The sequence below is a fragment of the Microchirus variegatus genome, assembly GCF_963457635.1.
Source record: "Microchirus variegatus genome assembly, chromosome: 14".
Taxonomy (NCBI): Eukaryota; Metazoa; Chordata; class Actinopteri; order Pleuronectiformes; family Soleidae; genus Microchirus; species Microchirus variegatus.
Window position 1 is genome coordinate 935,001 of NC_139815.1, and position 20,680 is coordinate 955,680.

General features: G+C 42.3%; 1 protein-coding gene across 1 annotated transcript in view; it reads left to right on the forward strand.

The window, feature by feature from the left end:
- Positions 1–17,929, forward strand: part of mtss1lb (MTSS I-BAR domain containing 2b) — a gene marked incomplete at both ends in the record, with an annotated part of 37,046 nt that extends 19,117 nt beyond the window's left edge. Inside the window, 11 exons of the mRNA XM_083900690.1 lie at positions 2,938–3,029; positions 4,120–4,194; positions 7,349–7,506; positions 7,623–7,730; positions 7,809–7,906; positions 8,706–8,982; positions 9,675–9,749; positions 11,928–12,083; positions 13,854–14,051; positions 15,246–15,441; positions 17,082–17,929. Of these exons, the coding sequence (XP_083756816.1) occupies positions 2,938–3,029; positions 4,120–4,194; positions 7,349–7,506; positions 7,623–7,730; positions 7,809–7,906; positions 8,706–8,982; positions 9,675–9,749; positions 11,928–12,083; positions 13,854–14,051; positions 15,246–15,441; positions 17,082–17,929 (2,281 nt within the window). The remainder of the gene's footprint in view (positions 1–2,937; positions 3,030–4,119; positions 4,195–7,348; positions 7,507–7,622; positions 7,731–7,808; positions 7,907–8,705; positions 8,983–9,674; positions 9,750–11,927; positions 12,084–13,853; positions 14,052–15,245; positions 15,442–17,081) is intronic.
- Between the last annotated feature and the right edge of the window lie 2,751 nt (positions 17,930–20,680).

Sequence of the window (20,680 nt, forward strand, 5' to 3'; positions counted from 1 at the left end):
CGAGGACAGAGGACAGGTGAATGATGAGGACAGAGGACAGGTGTATGATGAGGACAGAGGACAGGTGAATGATGAGGACAGAGGACAGGTGTATGATGAAGACAGAGGACAGGTGAATGATGAGGACAGAGGACAGGTGTATGATGAGGACAGAGGACAGGTGAATGATGAGGACAGAGGACAGGTGTATGACGAGGACAGAGGACAGGTGTATGACGAAGACGGAGGACAGGTGAATGACGAGGACAGGTGTATGATGAAGACGGAGGACAGGTGAATGACGAGGACAGAGGACAGGTGTATGATGAGGACAGAGGACAGGTGTATGATGAGGACAGAGGACAGGTGAATGATGAGGACAGAGGACAGGTGAATGACGAGGACAGAGGACAGGTGTATGATGAGGAAAGAGGACAGGTGTATGATGAGGACAGGTGAATGATGAGGACAGAGGAAAGGTGAATGATGAGGACAGAGGACAGGTGAATGACGAGGACAGAGGACAGGTGTATGATGAGGAAAGAGGACAGGTGTATGATGAGGACAGGTGAATGATGAGGACAGAGGACAGGTATATGATGAAGACGGAGGACAGGTGAATGACGAGGACAGAGGACAGGTGTATGATGAAGACGGAGGACAGGTGAATGACGAGGACAGAGGACAGGTGTATGATGAAGACGGAGGACAGGTGAATGACAAGGACAGAGGACAGGTGTATGATGAGGACAGAGGACAGGTGTATGATGAGGACAGAGGACAGGTGAATGACGAGGACAGAGGACAGGTGAATGATGAGGACAAAGGACAGGTGTATGACGAGGACAGAGGAAAGGTGTATGATGAAGACAGAGGACAGGTGAATGACGAGGACAGAGGACAGGTGTATGATGAAGACGGAGGACAGGTGAATGACGAGGACAGAGGACAGGTGAATGATGAGGACAAAGGACAGGTGTATGACGAGGACAGAGGAAAGGTGTATGATGAAGACGGAGGACAGGTGAATGACGAGGACAGAGGACAGGTGTATGACGAGGACAGAGGACCGAGGACAGGTGAATGACGAAGACAGAGGACAGGTGAATGACGAAGACGGAGGACAGGTGAATGATGAGAACAGAGGACAGGTGAATGATGAGGACAAAGGACAGGTGTATGACGAGGACAGAGGAAAGGTGTATGATGAAGACGGAGGACAGGTGAATGACGAGGACAGAGGACAGGTGTATGACGAAGACAGAGGACCCGAGGACAGGTGAATGACGAAGACAGAGGACAGGTGAATGACGAAGACGGAGGACAGGTGAATGACGAAGACGGAGGACAGGTGAATGACGAGGACAGAGGACAGGTGTATGATGAGGACAGAGGACAGGTGTATGATGAGGACAGGACAGGTGTATGATGAGGACAGAGGACAGGTGTATGATGAGGACAGAGGACAGGTGAATGACGAGGACAGGTGTATGACGAAGACAGAGGACCGAGGACAGGTGAATGACGAAGACAGAGGACAGGTGAATGTCGAAGACGGAGGACAGGTGAATGTCGAAGACGGAGGACAGGTGAATGACGAAGATGGAGGACAGGTGAATGGCGAAGACAGAGGACAGGTGAATGACGAGGACAGAGGAGAGGTGTATGACGAGGACAGAGGACAGGTGTATGATGAGGACAGAGGACAGGTGTATGATGAGGACAGAGGACAGGTGAATGATGAGGACAGAAGACAGGTGAATGATGAGGACAGAGGACAGGTGAATGATGAGGACAGAAGACAGGTGTATGATGAGGACAGAGGACAGGTGAATGATGAGGACAGAGGACAGGTGAATGATGAGGACAGAGGACAGGTGTATGATGAGGACAGAGGACAGGTGAATGACGAGGACAGAGGACAGGTGTATGACGAGGACAGAGGACAGGTGAATGACGAGAACAGAGGACAGGTGAATGACGAGGACAGAGGACAGGTGAATGACGATGACAGAGGACAGGTGAATGACGAGGACAGAGGACAGGTGAATGACGAGGACAGAGGACAGGTGTATGACGAGGACAGAGGACAGGTGTATGACGAGGACAGAGGACAGGTGAATGACGAGGACAGAGGACAGGTGAATGACGAGGACAGAGGACAGGTGAATGACGAGGACAGAGGACAGGTGAATGACGAGGACAGAGGACAGGTGAATGACGAGAACAGAGGACAGGTGAATGACGAGGACAGAGGACAGGTGAATGACGAGGACAGAGGACAGGTGAATGACGAGGACAGAGGACAGGTGTATGACGAGGACAGAGGACAGGTGTATGACGAGGACAGAGGACAGGTGAATGACGAGGACAGAGGACAGGTGAATGACGAGGACAGAGGACAGGTGAATGACGAGGACAGAGGACAGGTGAATGACGAGGACAGAGGACAGGTGTATGACGAGGACAGAGGACAGGTGAATGACGAGAACAGAGGACAGGTGAATGACGAGAACAGAGGACAGGTGAATGACGAGGACAGAGGACAGGTGAATGACGAGGACAGAGGACAGGTGTATGACGAGGACAGAGGACAGGTGAATGATGAGAACAGAGGACAGGTGAATGATGAGGACAGAGGACAGGTGTATGACGAGGACAGAGGACAGGTGAATGACGAGGACAGAGGACAGGTGAATGACGAGGACAGAGGACAGGTGAATGACGAGGACAGAGGACAGGTGTATGACGAGGACAGAGGACAGGTGAATGATGAGAACAGAGGACAGAGGACAGGTCAGAGCACTGAATGATGAGGACAGAGGACAGGTGTATGATGAGGACAGAGGACAGGTGAATGATGACATGGTTGGTGCTGTTGTCCTGAAAACGTCCCTTGAGGACAGTTTGAAGAGAGTGAGAGAGTTTAATGTCTTCTGTGTCTCTCTCTCTCTGCAGTGCTCTGATGGAGAGTCTCATCACTCCTCTACAGGATAAGATCGAAGACTGGAAGAAGACGGCCAACCAGCTGGATAAGGATCACGCCAAAGGTACACACACACACACACACACACACACACACACACACACACACACACACACACACACACACACACACACACACACACACACACACACACGAAATATTGTCAAATATTTATTCTTTCCATGTAAAATGTAAACTTAAAGATTTTAGACTTGATCAAGCTAAAGAAAAATCAATTAGGTCCTAATGATAAGAATAGTGTCATTCATTTTTGAGCAGAAAAGTGAAGTTTGTAAACCACTCACTCTCCCACACCAAATCCATGGCGAAAATCAGTGATTTTAACATCACAGCACACAGGAGTTGTTGATCCACTGCTGCCTCCATCACTAAGTTCAAATGTCTTATTTGGTCAAATTCTGCATTTGAAATTCTTAACTAATACCAACATAAGTGACACAAAGTGACCACACGAGGCAGCAGTAGACCAGCAGCTCCTGTGTCCCCGCGAGCTGAAATCACTGATTTTCTCTGTGGGGTTTGGTGTGGGAGAGTGAGTGGTTTACAAACTTCAGTTTTAGTGGAGTAAATGTACACAATTTATATAGGAAATGTATTAAAGGTATACATTTTATGTAGGAAATGTAGTAAAAGTATACATTTCATTTAGGAAATGTAATAAAAGTACACAATTTATGTTGGAAATGTAGTGAAAGTATACATTTTATGTAGGAAATGTAGTAAAAGTACACAATTTATTCAGGTAATGTAGTAAAAGTACACAATTTATGTAGGAAATGTACTAAAAGTACACAATTTATTCAGAAAATGTAGTAAAAGTACACAATTTATGTAGGAAATGTAGTAAGAGTACATCATTTATGTAGTTATGCTCTAAAAGTACACAATTTGTTCAGAAAATGTACTAAAAGTACATAATTTATGTAGGAAAATGTAGTAAAAGTACACAATTAGTGTAGGAAATCTAGTAAAAGTACATCATTTATGTAGGAAATGTCGTATTTTTATTTTTGTTAAGGTCTTTTTTTAATGTGTGTGTGAAAAGGTGAATAAAGACAAATAAAGTTCTATTCTAAATGAAGAAGTACTGTGTTGTTGACGCAGAGTGTTCTTCACACTCGTGTGTTTTCCAGAGTACAAGAGGTCACGACACGAGATCAAGAAGAAGTCGTCTGACACCGTGAAGCTGCAGAAGAAGGCTCGCAAAGGTAACGGTCAGCAGAACCACTCGGGGTCAAAGGTCAAGCAGACACTGTCACTGAAGCCAATGATAGATCTGAGTGGATTAAAGAGATCTGCAGTCGTTGTAGTTACAGTGAAATTCTTCCTCACTGTTAATGAAATGTTAGCCACCTAATAAAACAACTCCTGTTTAAATCTACAATAGCTGTTCTCCCACACCAAAGTCCATAGAGAAAATCAGTGATTTTAGCTCACAGGGACACAGGAGCTGCTGGTCTACTGCTGCCTCGTGTGGTCACTTAGTGTCACTGAGGTCAATCTAAACAAAGGATTTCAAACACTGAAGTGACAAAATAAGACATTTGAACTTAGTGATGGAGGCAACAGTGGATAAACAACTCCTGTGTGCTGTGATGTTAAAATCACTGATTTTCTCTATGAGGTTTGGTGTGGGAGAGTGAGTGATTTTGGTGTGAGAGAGTGAGTGACTTTGGTGTGGGAGAGTGAGTGACTTTGGTGTGAGAGAGTGAGTGACTTTGGTGTGAGAGAGTGAGTGACTTTGGTGTGGGAGAGTGAGTGACTTTGGTGTGAGAGAGTGAGTGACTTTGGTGTGGGAGAGTGAGTGACTTTGGTGTGGGAGAGTGAGTGGGAGATGTTTCATATGTTTTTAACTCTTCTCTGCATCACATGATGATGGATCAACACGTGTAGAAGAAGCTGGAGTCGCTCACTCAGGTCAGAGGTCAGCAGACTGATAACGGTTGAAACAATAATAGGCTTATGTTTCCATCTAGTGGCAGTCAGTGGAAATGCAGTCTTTTCTCATTCGTCCTGAAACTCCTCACTCTGTGATTCAGCAGCCAATAATTTGTGATTTCTCTCTGGAACAGCTTCAGTTGCCAGGCAGATGAATACAAGAGTGTGTCATCTTATTCATTTTATTTTATTTTAAAAACTCTCTGGTACAAGGTTTAACTCTGAGAACACGTTCCTGGATTTGTAATAAATGTAACGTTCTAAATGCATTTTATGATGTTATTAACAATACAGCACATAATCACGTTAGTTAAAGGGACAGTTTGAGTGTGATCTATGATGTGAAAAAGTTGTTTTAGCTTCTTAAGAACGTGTTCACGTCTTTATCTCACTGTTAGACAGACTTTTCCTTGTGTAAACTGAAGTTTGTAAACCACTCACTCTTCTTGCACCAAAGTCCATAGAGAAAATCAGTGATTTTAACATCACAGCACACAGGAGTTGTTGATCCACTGCTGCCTGTGAGCTAAAATCACTGATTTTCTTTATGAACTTTGGTGTTGGAGAGTGAGTGGTTTACAAACTTCAGTTTGAAGACGTCACAGATTTAAACTGACACCATGAGCTTCGTCACATAATCAGTTCTCTTGTGTCCTGTTTGATGTTTGACTTATTTTCACTGTTGTTTTGCTCTAACTTGCGTCTTGTGATGCTTTTTTGTTGTTGTTGTCTCTAACATGAACAATAAGTTCTGCTGTTTCTTCCCCTCCTTCTTTATTTCTGTCTCTCTCTCTCTCGACCGTCTCTGTTCCCTGTGATGTTTGTCCTCGCTGTGTTAGAGATGCAGGGTAAGTATCTCTGTCGCTCACATGTCGTCACCTCATGATCATCATCATCATCATCACCATCATCATCACTCACACTGTACGCTGTGTATACCCATTTAATGGTCATGTGTAAAGGCTGCAATTTAAAAAAACAACAACAACAATATTTAACCCTATAATGGTAATGAAGTTTATAACGTATGGATTTATACGTTTAAATAAAGTTCATACACACAAGTCAGTTCATTTTAAGAATAAATGACAGAACATCAGGACATGTGACACAGCAGCAAGAATGACTGACTGAATGAATGTGTTTATTTAAGTTACAGGAGGAAACTGTGATGTGATATTTATTCATTCACTAATTTACTTCATTCATTCATTCATTCATTCATTCATTCATTCATTCATCCGTAACCTTTATTCAACCATGAAAGTCTCACAGATTAGTTTATTAACACACACACACACACACACACACACACACACACACACACACACACACACACACACACACACACACACACACACACACACACACACACACACACACACACATCAATCACATTATTGTACAAATGTATGATATATATATATATATATATATAAAATAAATCCTCATTATTCAGGGTCAAATACATAATGTTTGATGGTTTGCTGGTGTCTGCTGCCCCCATGTGGCCAAAAAAAAGAATTCAATTCATTTTCCTTTCAAAAAGTCAAATCTTTTCATTCGTTCATTGCAGGAAGAAAAACAACAGTCAGTCAGAACAATGATATTATTAATAATAAGAATAAACATTTCCTTATATACTGAATATAACAAAAAACTTTAATACAATAAATCAATAAAGTTCATTCAAACTAAAGTAAACTAAGTCAAAATCATTATACTGTTTTATTATATATACCATATATATATATATATATATATATATATATGTATATATATTTGTGTATATATATGTGTGTGTATATATGTGTATATATATATATATGTGTATATATGTATATTTATATATATATGTGTGTATATATGTATATATATATATATATACATATATACACATATATATGTGTATATATGTGTATATGTATATATATGTGTATATATATGTGTATATATGTGTATATGTATATATATGTGTATATATATATACATATATACACATATATATGTGTATATATGTATATATATACATATATATATATATGTGTATATATGTATGTATGTACGTATATATGTATGTGTGTATATAATTAACATAATTAACATGTATGTGTGTATATAATTAACATAAATATACAAATATGTATCTATGTATGTATATATATATGTGTGTGTGTGTATTACAGTATGACACACCTTCCTCCATGTCTCCTTTCTCGCTTCCTTTTCATCCACACTTGTCTCCTTCATACGCCGTCTTCTCCTCGCTGACCTGTGTCTTGTTATTGTTTGTTGACTCTCGTGTGTGTGTGTGTGTGTGTGTGTGTGTGTGCGTGTGTGTGTGTGTGCGTGTGTGCGTGCGTGCGTGCGTGCGTGCGTGCGTGCGTGCGTGCGTGCGTGCGTGCGTGCGTGTGTGTGTGTCAGGGCGAGGCGACCTGCAGCCTCAGGTGGACAGTGCCATGCAGGACGTCACAGACATGTGTCTCCTGATGGAGGAGATGGAGAAGCAGGCGGTGAGACGAGCTCTGGTGGAGGAGAGAGGACGTTTCTGCACCTTCATCAGCTTCCTGCAGCCAGTCGTGGTGAGAGGAGGAGGAGGAGGAGGAGGAGGAGGAGTATATACAGTACATATAAAAAAAGATAGTAAAAGATACGGGATTAACTTCAAATGTATACGTCTCACTGTGTGTTTGTGTAGAACGGAGAGATCGCCATGTTAGGAGAGATCACTCACCTGCAGGCCATCATCGATGACCTCACTGTGTTAACCACTGACCCTCACAAGCTGCCCCCTGCTGGTGAACAGGTGACACGCACACACACACACACGCACACACACACACACATGCACAGAAATGGTGGATGAACAGTGTTTCTCCCTCAGGTGATTAAGGATCTGAAAGGCTCAGATTACAGCTGGTCCTATCAGACGCCTCCTTCATCTCCGAGCAGCTCCGGCTCACGCAAGAGCAGCATGTGCAGGTACGCACACGCACACGCACACGCACACGCACACGCACACGCACACGCACATGCATGCACGCACACACACACACGCACGCACGCACGCACGCATGCACGCACGCACACAGACGATGTCCTTTCAAACCTGAAATAAAAAGAAAGAGGAGCCTTCGCTGTGACTCTCACTCCCCCTGTCTGTGGCAGTGTGTAATTACAGTTTGTCCACTCATTTTTTACTCTGTGTGTTTGTGTGAGTAAAACAGATATTTGTGTGTATATTCATGTTTAAACATGTATTGTTTTGTGACATTATTTGCTTTATCTGTCGGTTATTTTCTCTTGTTGAAAAATATTGATCAGTGTTTGTGAAACTCTTTGGCCACAAACACAAAATGATTCAGTTTGAATGATTTCTTCATTTTATGGAGCAAAGAAAGTAGAAAATATTCTAATTTAAGCTGAAAAATCACAGAAAGTATATTATATTCACATTCAAGACGCTGAAACTGCTTTTAATTAACACTTGAACCGATAATAATAAAGTGTACACGGTAGACTGTGCTGTCAGCGCCCCCCTGTGCCTGAAACATGAAAGCTCACCCTGTTTAATAGCCAAAATAATTAAAATAAAACAAAGAAATCATTTTAAGTTTGTGGAAAAAAACATCATTGTTGACTGAACCAAAACAGAAAATAACTGATCATGAGAATAATGATCAGTCGTAGTTCAGTGTGTGTTTGGATCCTCATACGTTCACACACTCTCTCTCTGCTGTGGTGTGTGTGTGTGTTTGTTTGTGTCCCCCCCCCCTTGCAGCAGTGTGAACAGCGCCCACAGTAGTGCCTCCCGTTCATCAGGAGGAGGTGGCAGTGCGGGTGTTGGCGGCGGCGGCGGCTCCCAACCACACTCACCCACCTCCTCCTCCTCCTCCTATCGGTACCGCAGCAGCCTGCCACACCAGCCTCTGCCACCGGGGGGCATCGCAGCACACCGGCTCAGCAGCGTCTCCTCCCACGACTCGGGCTTTGTATCCCAGGACGCCAATATTTACTCCAAGCCGCCTTCACCCATGCCCTCGGACATCACAAGCCAGGTGTGAAAGATCGACATGACACACACACACACACACACACACACACACACACACACACACACACACACACACACACACACACACACACACACACACACACAACACACAACACACACACACATCCTGCAGCTTTAAAGAGACATTTCAGCTTTTCAGTTAACGCTAAGTCCCAGAAAACATGAGGAAAAACTGATTTTAGCCTCTCCCACACCAAACCCCACAGAGAAAATCAGTGATTTTAGCTCACTGGGACACAGGAGCTGCTGGTCTACTGCTGCCTCGTGTGGTCACTTTGTGTCACTGAGGTGAAAAAATCACTGATTTTCTCTGTGGGGTTTGGAAAAGTCAGTCTAACAACACAATAACACTGCAAACGTATTTTCAGATACTGTAGACTGTCTCCATGTGTGCAAACAGTGAGCGTGATTTTTCATGTCCCAGCACAGGGTGTCCAGCAGGTGGCGCACACAGCTCACATCAGAACCTCTTAACAATCACACAAATCTCTTTTCTCGGTTTACAAATCTGCAATCTGCATTATCTCATTCATGTTTATTGTTTTTGTTATAAAGATATGAATATCACACACACACACACACACACACACACACACACACACACACACACACACACACACACACTGTTTGTTGACGAGTAAACACAATCTTTTTATTTCCATGTCTCTGCCGCAGAAATCGTCGAGCTCAGCGTCGTCAGAGGCTTCAGAAACCTGTCAGTCAGTGAGCGAGTGCAGCTCCCCGACCACGGTGAGTCACAGAGGAAGAGAAAAACAAATGCAAAACAGCAGAAAATAACATATAAATAAGTTTTATTGGTCATACAGGTCAATAAATACATTTGAGAAACTTACAAAGGTACTGAATGAGTTCACCTGAATGTCATAGACTTTTAGCTGATATATCGGGAGTGTTTGGGCTTATAAACCTATATATATATACAGACAAATATAATATTTTAGATTCAGAATTTTTCTATTGCAAAAAGATATACTGAAAAAAATTGTTCCACTTTGGTTTTGTAAAAAAAATAAAATGAAACTCAAACAAAACATTTTCAGTTTGCCTTGACACGAATTTAAGGGAAAAAACGTGGACGTTAAGGAGGTTAAAACATGTAAGTTAAGTGAAAAAAAAAAGATGTTCAGGGAAAAACATGGATGTTAAGAAAAAAACATTTATATTCAGGAAACCCTTTTACTTTAAGGAAAACATGGACGTAAAGGACACAAAGGGTAAAACATGTAAGTTAAGTGAAAAAAAGATAAGGGGAAAACAACTTTTCACGAGTCCAGAAAAACAACCTTTAAATCCACATATATCTCCTGTCACCATAGACTCAAAATATACACACATATCCATATATGATTTGAACTATATTGTAATATCTGTATGTATATATATACATATGTATATATGTATACATATAGACGCATACATAAAAAATGCACCTCTTAATTACAAACTAAGGATTTTTCAATATAACTACAGCAAATATATTCTATGTATATGTGGGTAAGTGATGATCAGCTGCTGGTGTTGTGTTTGTGTTGCTTCACTGCAGAAGTGTTGAATTATAATGACAAAACCATGCATTGACTGGTGAAATATTCTGTGCAGTCTTCATTATAGCAGCTTCTCACACATAAACTGTTCCCTGGAATCACAGATTTGTTTTAATTTTTTTTTTATTATTCATGACTGAGGGGTTTGTCTCAGTCTGCACATCTGCTCACAGGGAAAAAAAACGACAACAACAGCAAATATAATTTCAGCGAATGATCGCGAGGCAAAGTAAATATTCATGTGTGTGATCTTCAGCAGCATCTGTGCTTCACACATGAAAAACCTTCACGTTCACTTTACCAACGTCTGATAGAGGCATCAAATGTCTCTGATCAGCTCCACACTGGAAAATATGGACGTGAAGGAAAGACATGGATGTTAAGGAAAAAACATGGATGTTAAGGAGAAAACATGGATGTTAAGGAAAAACATGGATGTTAAGGAAAAAACATGGATGTTAAGGAAAAACATGGATGTTAAGGAAAAAACATGGATGTTAAGGAAAAACATGGATGTTAAGGAAAAAACATGGATGTTAAGGAGAAAACATGGATGTTAAGGAAAAACATGGATGTTAAGGAAAAAACATGGATGTTAAGGAAAAACATGGATGTTAAGGAAAAAACATGGATGTTAAGGAAAAACATGGATGTTAAGGAAAAAACATGGATGTTAAGGAAAAAACATGGATGTTAAGGAGAAATATGGATGTTAAGGAGAAACATGGATGTTAAGGAAAAACATGGATGTTAAGGAAAGATGTAAGGAGAAACATGGATGTTAAGGAGAAATATGGATGTTAAGGAGAAATATGGACAGTAAGAAAAACATGGATGTTAAGGAGAAACTTGGATGTTAAGGAGAAACATAGATGTTAAGGAGAAATATGGACAGTAAGGAAAAACATGTTAAGGAAAAATATGGATGTTAAGGAGAAACATGGATGTTAAGGAAAAACATGGATGTTAAGTAAAAACATGGATGTTAAGGAAAAATATGGATGTTAAGTAAAAACATGGATGTTAAGGAAAAATATGGATGTTACAATTAAAAAAAAATCCTTTTTTAATTTGTATAACATGTAAGTTAAGTGAAAAACATGGATGCTAAGAAAAACCATTAGTATTAGGGAAAAACATAGATGTTAAGGGGGAAAATGACACTAAGTGGAAAAACATCACGTTGTTTTCCATGACTTCATTCCTCCTCCTAAATGATGTCAGTTCTACTTTGTTTTTGCGAAGACATTTGGTTAAAGTGAAGCCATTTTGTCAAAGTTAAGACATTTATTTGAGTTAAAACTTTCGCTTCCTCCTTCCTGTTTTTCTCTCTCTGACGACACGACTGTCTCTCGTCCTGCAGTTTGACTCGTCCTTCGATACCTTCCGTCCCTCTCTCTCTCACTCTGGCTCTACCAGACCTCTCTCTGTCATTCTTCCTGTTCCTGCGTCCCCTCCTTATATCCGTCCCCCCGGATCCTGCTCCTCCTCTCCCACATCAAAGGTTCCTGTCTGGAAGGTTTGTTCCTCATTGGCTGCCACTTCCTCGGTTGCACATTTTCCCGTGTTTCTCTTTAAAAACATCTCCGATGAACGTCCTTGACTTTTTTCGTTCTTTTTCGTTTCATCACCTGATCAATTCATTCATTACGTCATCGTTTTGAAGCAGTGAACAACACTTGGTTTGTTTTTAATGTCACAGAGATTCAGCACAACAATCAAACTTGATTTCCTACTAGATTTCACTTTTTCACCAGTAGGGGGCAGACATGTTCCAATAAGTTTCACCACACTGAAGGGGGCGCTAAACTCACTCTTTCACTTTTGTGTCTGTCCTGTGAGGAGACATCACTGTCTCCTGTCATCAGATGATGTGTCATCGGTGTCTTGTGTTAGCATCTACTGACGCCAATAGCTGCCAATCAAATGTCAGGGCTACAGCATGTGGCTTCAGTAACTGCTAGCATGAAACCACAGCAAATGCCACAGCTTCTGGATACGACAGCTGCGACCTTTTAAAGCCAGTGTCATTATGTCTGCTAAGGTAGCTGCTAATATCAAATGCCAATGCTATTGCATCTGGCTACAGTAGCTGCGAACATCAAACACTAATGCTACGCCACATGGCTACAGGACAGTAGCTGCTAAAGTCCAACACAACAGCATTGTTGCTACTACATCTGGCTGCAGTAGCTAGCTGCTACCTAATATGATGATGCTATGATGCTTAGGTACTGTAGCTGCTAAAGTCAAACACTAATGCTACAGTGCTTGGCTACAATAGCTGCTAATGTCAAATACTGATGCTACTACATGTGGCAACAGGAGCTGCTAATGTTACATGGGGATGATATGGCGTTTAGCTGTTGTAGCTGCTAAAGTCAAATGCCAATGCTATTGCATCTGGCTACAGTAGCTGCTAACATCAAACACTAATGCTACGCCACATGGCTACAGGACAGTAGCTGCTAAAGTCGTACACGAATGCTATGGTGCTTGGCTATAGTAGCTGCTAATGTCAAATGCTGATGCTATGGCATTTAGCCGCTGTATCTGCTAAAGTCAAGCATTGTTGCTACTACATCTGGCTGCAGTAGCTATCTGCTACCTAATATGATGATGCTATGATGCTTAGGTACTGTAGCTGCTAAAGTCAAACACTAATGCTACAGTGCTTGGCTACAATAGCTGCTAACGTCAAATACTGAATATACTGGGGATGATATGGCATTTAGCTATTGTAGCTGCTAAAGTCAAATGCCAATGCTATTGCATCTTGCTACAGTAGTTGCTAACGTAAGTGTTAAGCTTCAGTTTCAGATAACATCAAACACAACAGCATCCAGACACGGTGGCATGTAGCAGCTAGCAGCTATGGTAGCTGCCAGTTGATGGCTGCCCCCTACTGGTTCAAAATGATACAACTCCTTGTTTCCAGCAAATCTAGTAGAATATGTCGTTCGACTGTTGTGCTACATTTTGTCATTTGTTATTTTGGGATAAAAACTAAAAGTCACAGAAGTCACATTGTTTGACATAATCACGGTGTCTGCACGGCGCATGCTGCTTATTTTATTTTATTTTCATTTTTGGGCTGTCTCACTTTCTGGAGAAACAAAGCAGAATGTGAAGAGCCGACCAATTACACTCACCCACACAAGCACTCAGCCTCATCCCCCCCCCCCCCCCCCGCCCCCGCTGAGATGAAGGGCTTCAAACTGCTGGATAATGGACAAGTCTGTGTATGTTAATGCTGCCCACTGCTTATTCATTCTACTCACCTCTTCAGGATTGGTCCAAAGCAGGTCAGTACGAGCAGCCGGTGGCAGCAGCAGCAGCAGCAGCAGCAGCAGTTCAGAGAAGGAAGGAACCTCTGGACAGGCTGAGGGAGAACGAGGCATCGGCGGGTTCTCAGGCTTACACCGGACCTTCACACTCCGATGACGGACAAAGAGCCAGGATGACCCCGGCTACGATCGCAGCCAAGGTAGAACTTCCTCTAGTTTGACTGTGACTTTGTCAAAGACGGACTGAGAAGATCCAGTTCCTACCAGCAGGAGATTGTGAGCTCAGCTCTTACTCAAAACATGGCTGCCAAAAGAAAATACAGATTTTAGCCAAGGCTCACCCAATAAAATCTAAATTCACGTCTTTATCTCACTGTTAGACAGACTTTTCCAACAGGAAACTGAAGTTTGTAAACCACTCACTCTCCCACACCAAACACCATAGAGAAAATCTGTGATTTTAGCTCATGGGGACACAGGAGCTGCGGGTCGACTGCTGCCTCGTGTGGTCACTTTGTGTCACTAAAGTTTATTAGAACAAAGAATCTTTAATGCCCAATTGTAAAAATAAGACATTTGAACTTGATTGAGTGATGGAGGCAGCAGTGGATCAACAACTCCTGTGTGCTGTGATGTTAAAATCACTGATTTTCTCTATGGGGTTTGGTGTGGGAGAGTGAGTGGTTTATAAAGCTACTGAAACTTGAGTTGCCTGTTTGGAAAAAGCTGTCTAACCACAAGTGATGAACATTTTCTTACCGTATTGTAGCGCTATATGAGGTAAGTCTTTTATAAAGTTGCTTAAAGGTGCCATATGTAAGAATGTGGCCAAAAACAGTTACTACATTCAAATTCAAAATACAGAGGTCTTTTAGGTTTCGTTTTCTGACGTAACTGGCAACCCGTGGTTGCTCGCCAGGTGAGACTCTACTGACTGCAATGATTGGTAGACAGCGGTAGGGGGCGCCACATGACAAAACATGATTTCAAAACATAAACATGATTTACAGTCTGCAAAAAAATTTTTTAATGCAAATATTTTGTCTGTACTGTTGTTGTTGGTGAGTTCAGTTTGTTATATGAACATTATTCCTGAGTCTCTGTGACATATTAGGAGGATTTTATGGCCAGTTGCTTAAGATTTATTACATAATTCACCTTTAAACGTTCTTTTTCCTGCTGGCAGCCATGGTTTTAGAGACCGTTAACGATGTATCCGTTTATCCATATAAATATATTAGATTATACTATGATTATGCAGCACATTAATTCTGCTGATGGACTGTGTGATCTGAAATATCACTTTAACAAACAAAGAAAAATAAACCTGGATTCATGTTGAACTGCGTTTAGTTTAGTTATTAAACCACTAACTCTTTCCTGTGTGACCTCAGCATGGAGAGGAAGTGTCTCCTGCAGCCAGTGACCTGGCCATGGTGTTGACACGAGGACTGAGCATGGAGCAGCAGAAGAGCAGCAGAGACTCCCTTCAGTATTCCAGTGGATACAGCACAGAGACCACGACCCCGTCCTGCTCTGAAGACACCATCCCTTCACAAGGTCAAACTCTCAACCCTGAGCTTTACGCCAGTGCTTTCACTCATATTCACCCTAATGAGGCCTTATTTAGTAGATTCTAGTTCCATATCTTTATTGTTTTTGTTGTAAAAATTTAAGTAAAATTGATTATGTTTTTCATATTTTTTTATTAACTGATATATCAGTATTTAAAAGTGCCCCCCCCCCCTCCAGCCCAAATATAAAATGAAAAAAGTAAATGACTCCTTTAATCATCTGCAGGAGTATATGACAGCTGTGTCTCTGATAACAGACGAAAGTGAATTATATTAAATGAGTTTCTGTATGAAAGTGATTTAGTTGAATACTCCACGATAAAAATGATTGTTCTGTTATTAGTAAGTGTGGTTGTTTGAGGCACTGACGCAGACTCAGCGCCCCCTGCTGGCGAACAAGTCTACGATATCTGAAGCTCCATTTTCACGTCGTTATCTCACCGTTAGACAGACTCTTCCAAGTATGTAAACCACTCACTCTCCCACACCAAAGTCCATAGAGAAAATCAGTGATTTTAACATCACAGGGACACAGGAGCTGCTGGTCTACTGCTGCCTCGTGTGGTCACATTGTGTCACTGAGGTCAATCTGAATAAAGGATTTCAAACACTGAAGTGACAAAATAAGACATTTGAACTAAAATTGATAGTTTTCTCAATGGACTTGGTTCAGGAGACTGAGCGGTTAGAGGTAAATGTTATGTAAGGGTAAGATTTAGCAATTCTTAAGCTATCGTAGCTATCGACTTTAGCAGTTAGATGGACTGCTGAAGTCAAACACTTATGCTATGGTGCTTCGCTATAGAAGCTGCTAACGTCAAACACTAATGCTATGGTGCTTCGCTATAGAAGCTGCTAACTTCAAACATTTATGCTATGGTGCTTCGCTATAGAAGCTGCTAAAGTCAAACACTAATGCTATGGTGCTTTGCTATAGAAGCTGCTAACGTCAAACATTTATGCTATGGTGCTTCGCTATAGAAGCTGCTAACGTCAAACACTAATTCTATGGTGCTTTGCTACACCACATGGCTACAGGAGCTGCTAAATGTTGATGTTATGTCATTAAGCTACTGTAACTTCAAACATCGATGCTACTGCATCTTGCGATAGGAGCTGCTAACTAATATGATCACGCTATGGCATTTAGCTACTGTAGCTGTTAAAGTCAAACACTAATGCTATGGTGCTTCGCTATAGAAGCTGCTAACGTCAAACACTAATGCTACACCACATGGCTACAGGAGCTGCTAAATGCTGATGTTATGTCATTTAGCTACTGTAACTACTAAATTAAAAAATCGATGCTACTGCATCTTGCGATAGTAGCTGCTAACTATGATGGATGCTATCTGGCAACAGGAGCTGCTAAAGTCGCATGCTGATGATATGGCCTTTAGCTTTTGTAGCTACTAAAGTCAATGCCAATGCTATTGCATCTTGCAACAGGAGCTACTAGTGTTAGTGTTTAGCTTCAGTCGTCAAACATAACAGCATCCAGACACAGTAGCAGCTAGCAGCAGCTATGGTAGCAGCCAGTTGATGGCGAGACAAAAACCTGTATTATTCTTTAATCTTACACGGATCACTAAGATCATTTTTCCTTGCATCATGATGGCAATCCTCTCTCTTCTTGTCTTTCTTCATGTGCATCAGGTTCAGATTATGACTGCTACTCAGTGAACGGTGACGCTGAAGGTCCAGACGGACAAACAGACTTTGACAGGTCCTCCACCATTCCTCGCCACTCCAACATCGCTCAGAACTACCGCCGCATGATCCAGACCAAGAGGCCGGCCAGTACAGCCGGACTTCCCAGTGGTGTTCTTGGCCCCGGTGCTCATGGGATACTGGGACAAGGGGGCGGAGGCGGAGCAGGGACTCCAGGCACTGCCACCATCCGCCGAACCCCATCTACCAAACCAGGCGTGAGGCGCACGCTGTCGAGCGCGGGGCCCATCCCCATCCGACCGCCCATCGTGCCTGTGAAGACGCCCACTGTCCCCGGAGACTCGCATTCTCCCGGTGCAGGACGTGCGGGCGGGGTTCCCGTGCGCGTGGGCAGCGAGGAATGCGTGTTCTTTGCCGGAGTCGAGGACGCACAGGGCGCACTCGATTACGTGAAAGCGTCACCCAAACGCCTGAGCCTTCCTAACACCGCTTGGGGATCAGGGGCCGCGCTGGAGGTCTACGCCCAGCAGCACGGAGGTCTAGCGATGGGGATGGGGGCGGGGTCAGAGGAGGAACAGATGATCGCAGCCAATCGGCACAGCCTTGTTGAGAAGATCGGTGAGTTGGTAGCAAGTGCACACGCCCTCGGTGAGGGGCAGTTCCCTTTTCCCGCCCTCCCCGATGATCCAACCCCGACGGCAACTGGCTCTACCGACGCGCAGACAGGGAGTGAGGAGGCGGAAGGTTCCGGTGATATGTTGACCACGATCAGGCGAGGAGTCCGCCTCCGCAAGACTGTGTCCAATGACCGCTCGGCACCACGTATCTTGTGATTGGAATGGGAGGAAACTTTGTCAGCCAATAGGGAGTCAGGTGTTGGCGTGCTGCAGACCAACCCGCCTCGTACGTCCACAGAAGAAACCATTAGGGGAATCTATAATATAAAAGAAGATGATGAACGAAAATGACAACAAAAAATACGTTTAAAGACGCTGTTAGACTACACGATATATAATATTACGATGATAACATTGATAATGTTAACCCATACTGACCATTCAAAGTTAAAGGTCCAATATGTCAATTTACCTACCGCTGAGCACACATGTCAAGACAAAAGTGAAGCTGTCTGTGGTTATGTTAGCTGTTGTGATAATAACAGACATGTAACATAACACAAAGAAAAGCTAGCTCCTTTCTTGGCTCACATGGCTAAACCAATAAAATCTCTGCTCTTTTTTTTGCCAAAGAACGCCTTTGGTTTGGCACTTTGAAGTACAGAGCGATGCCACCTCTCGTGAAGTTGTCATGTACACGTCATACGGAACTCTGAGCTTTCAGAAAACGCCGAGCTGCGATGTCGTGAAAGAAGGAGCTTTCCTTTGGAGGCTAAAACAAGAGCGTGGCCCTCTGCTGGAAGCTTTGGAATACTCTTACGCAATGTGGAGTCGTTACCACCTGAGTTTAACTTTCCTGAACTCAGAGCTTTCAGAAAACTCAGAGTAAAGAGGTCAGGAAAGCTGCAAACAAAGTATGCAAATGTACTCAATTTGATCGATGGCGGCATCTTTAAGGTTTAGCGTTTCCCGCGGTAACCAGACTGCAGGTCTTCTCTCTCTCTCTTTGTCTGAAAGTACAGAAATAAATCCAGAGAACAATTTGAACAAAAAGCAGCGTCTACAAGGTTTAGTCACCACGTCGTGTGCCAAATATATCTTCACGCTGGTGAGAGATATGTTTCCTGACATGTTGCAAGGTGGGAAGTTGCATATTGGACCTTTAAAATCCTAAAAACATTGACAGGCTCGTAGCGGGCCACTATAGCTCGTGTGTGTGTGTGTTGGATGCATGTTTGTCTTCTCTACACCTTCACCCAGGGACGGACGGACAGATTAGCAAAGAAAGACAGACGGAGGAAAAGACGGAACGCGTGAAAAGACTTCTGTTCTGTTCTGTCACCAGACGAGAGAGACTGACGATGACGGAGGTGAGAGGGAGAAAGTTGGAGGCGTAACTGTAATTATCAGCCCTCGGAAGTGAAGCTTGGGGCGTTAGCATGGGGAGCTAACAGGCCAGAGGGCTCCTCTGGTTCCACCTTAATGTAAAAGAAGAAAAAAATACTGTTGGCATTGAACCGTGCTAGTGCCCCCCCCCCCCCACCCTCTCTCTGTAAAGTGTGTGTGTGTGTGTGTGTGAGGGGGGAGTGGGTAGAGCTCTGCTGCAGGACAGCTGGTTACCCGACGAGGACAAGGCTTTGTCTTATGGAATTAGACTCGTGTCAATTGTTATCAAAGAAGCAAACGACACAAACTCAAAAATACAAACATTGCAGAACAGAATATCGACTGACTCATTCGAAAAACGTTTTATTTTATTTGTTTGAAAATATACTTTTTGCCTGCAAATGATCGGGAAATTTTCGCTCCCATCCTGTTCTTGTTTGCTCTTGTTTGCGATTCTGTCCCCAAAAACTCCCCTCACAATGAAGGTACTTCTAAATAATAATAAAAATAATTGTAAATGTTTAAACTGTAAAAGAAAATTGTATGTTTTCTAACATTTGTCTAATGATTTTCTTTGAGATATTACATACCTGTTCCAGATGGACAACGACTCCTCCTCTGTAGCCAATCAGCAGGCAGCTTCATAAGCGCCGGCACATGGTCAGAATCGCAATTTTTCAATATTTTGATTGTGTTTTGCTCCATTTATACAGTGTTGTTTGATGATATTGACACAAATCTAATTCCACATTGTCCCGCGTGTCGTGCGTGTTAACTTCTTCTTAAATACGTATATACGTATTTATATATATATATATATATATATATGTGTATATATTTATACATATATATATCTACGTATATATGTAGATATACACATATGTGTATATATATATACAGTATATCTATATAGATATACATATATATTGTGACGTTGTTTACCTTGTTGCAGCTGTACAAGAAGTTTGGGGGGGGGGGGTGAAGTAATCCAGGCGTATAGATATATTCACATAAATATATTTTCTAGAACCAGAAAGAAAATGTTAAAATCTGAAATGGAGCAATAAATGTTGTTTTTATTTTCTTGTTTCAGCAAAAGGAGAAAAGAAAAAAAACTAAAAAACAAAACAAAAAGCACTGACCGGGTAGAGGGTGGGGGGGAGAGGGGGAGGGGGGGTGTTGTAGATTCTTCACAATCATCATCAGGAATGCTGACGTACACATCGACTGTGAATTCATGCAACGCCGCAGCGTTGATCAGAAAAATAATAATAATAATAATAATAAAAAAAATACAAATAAAAAATTGAAAACTGTAAGCACTTTGATACAGTAGGCAGTGTGTACAGTAGCCACTAGGTGTCGCTGTAGTCATACGGTCTGTTTGGGAGAGAGATGGTGAGCGGAGGTAAGACTGTGTCCTGTGGAATCTTTTATTTTGTAGAGGAAGCGACGAGGGAGGGAAACAGGAAGTGAAGAATATGTGAAGGTTTTGAAAGACAGAATTTAAAGGGTTGTTTCAGCCAAATTTGCCTGATTGAATTGAATTTTTCCTCCATTTTGAAGGTGAATGCGTTCATG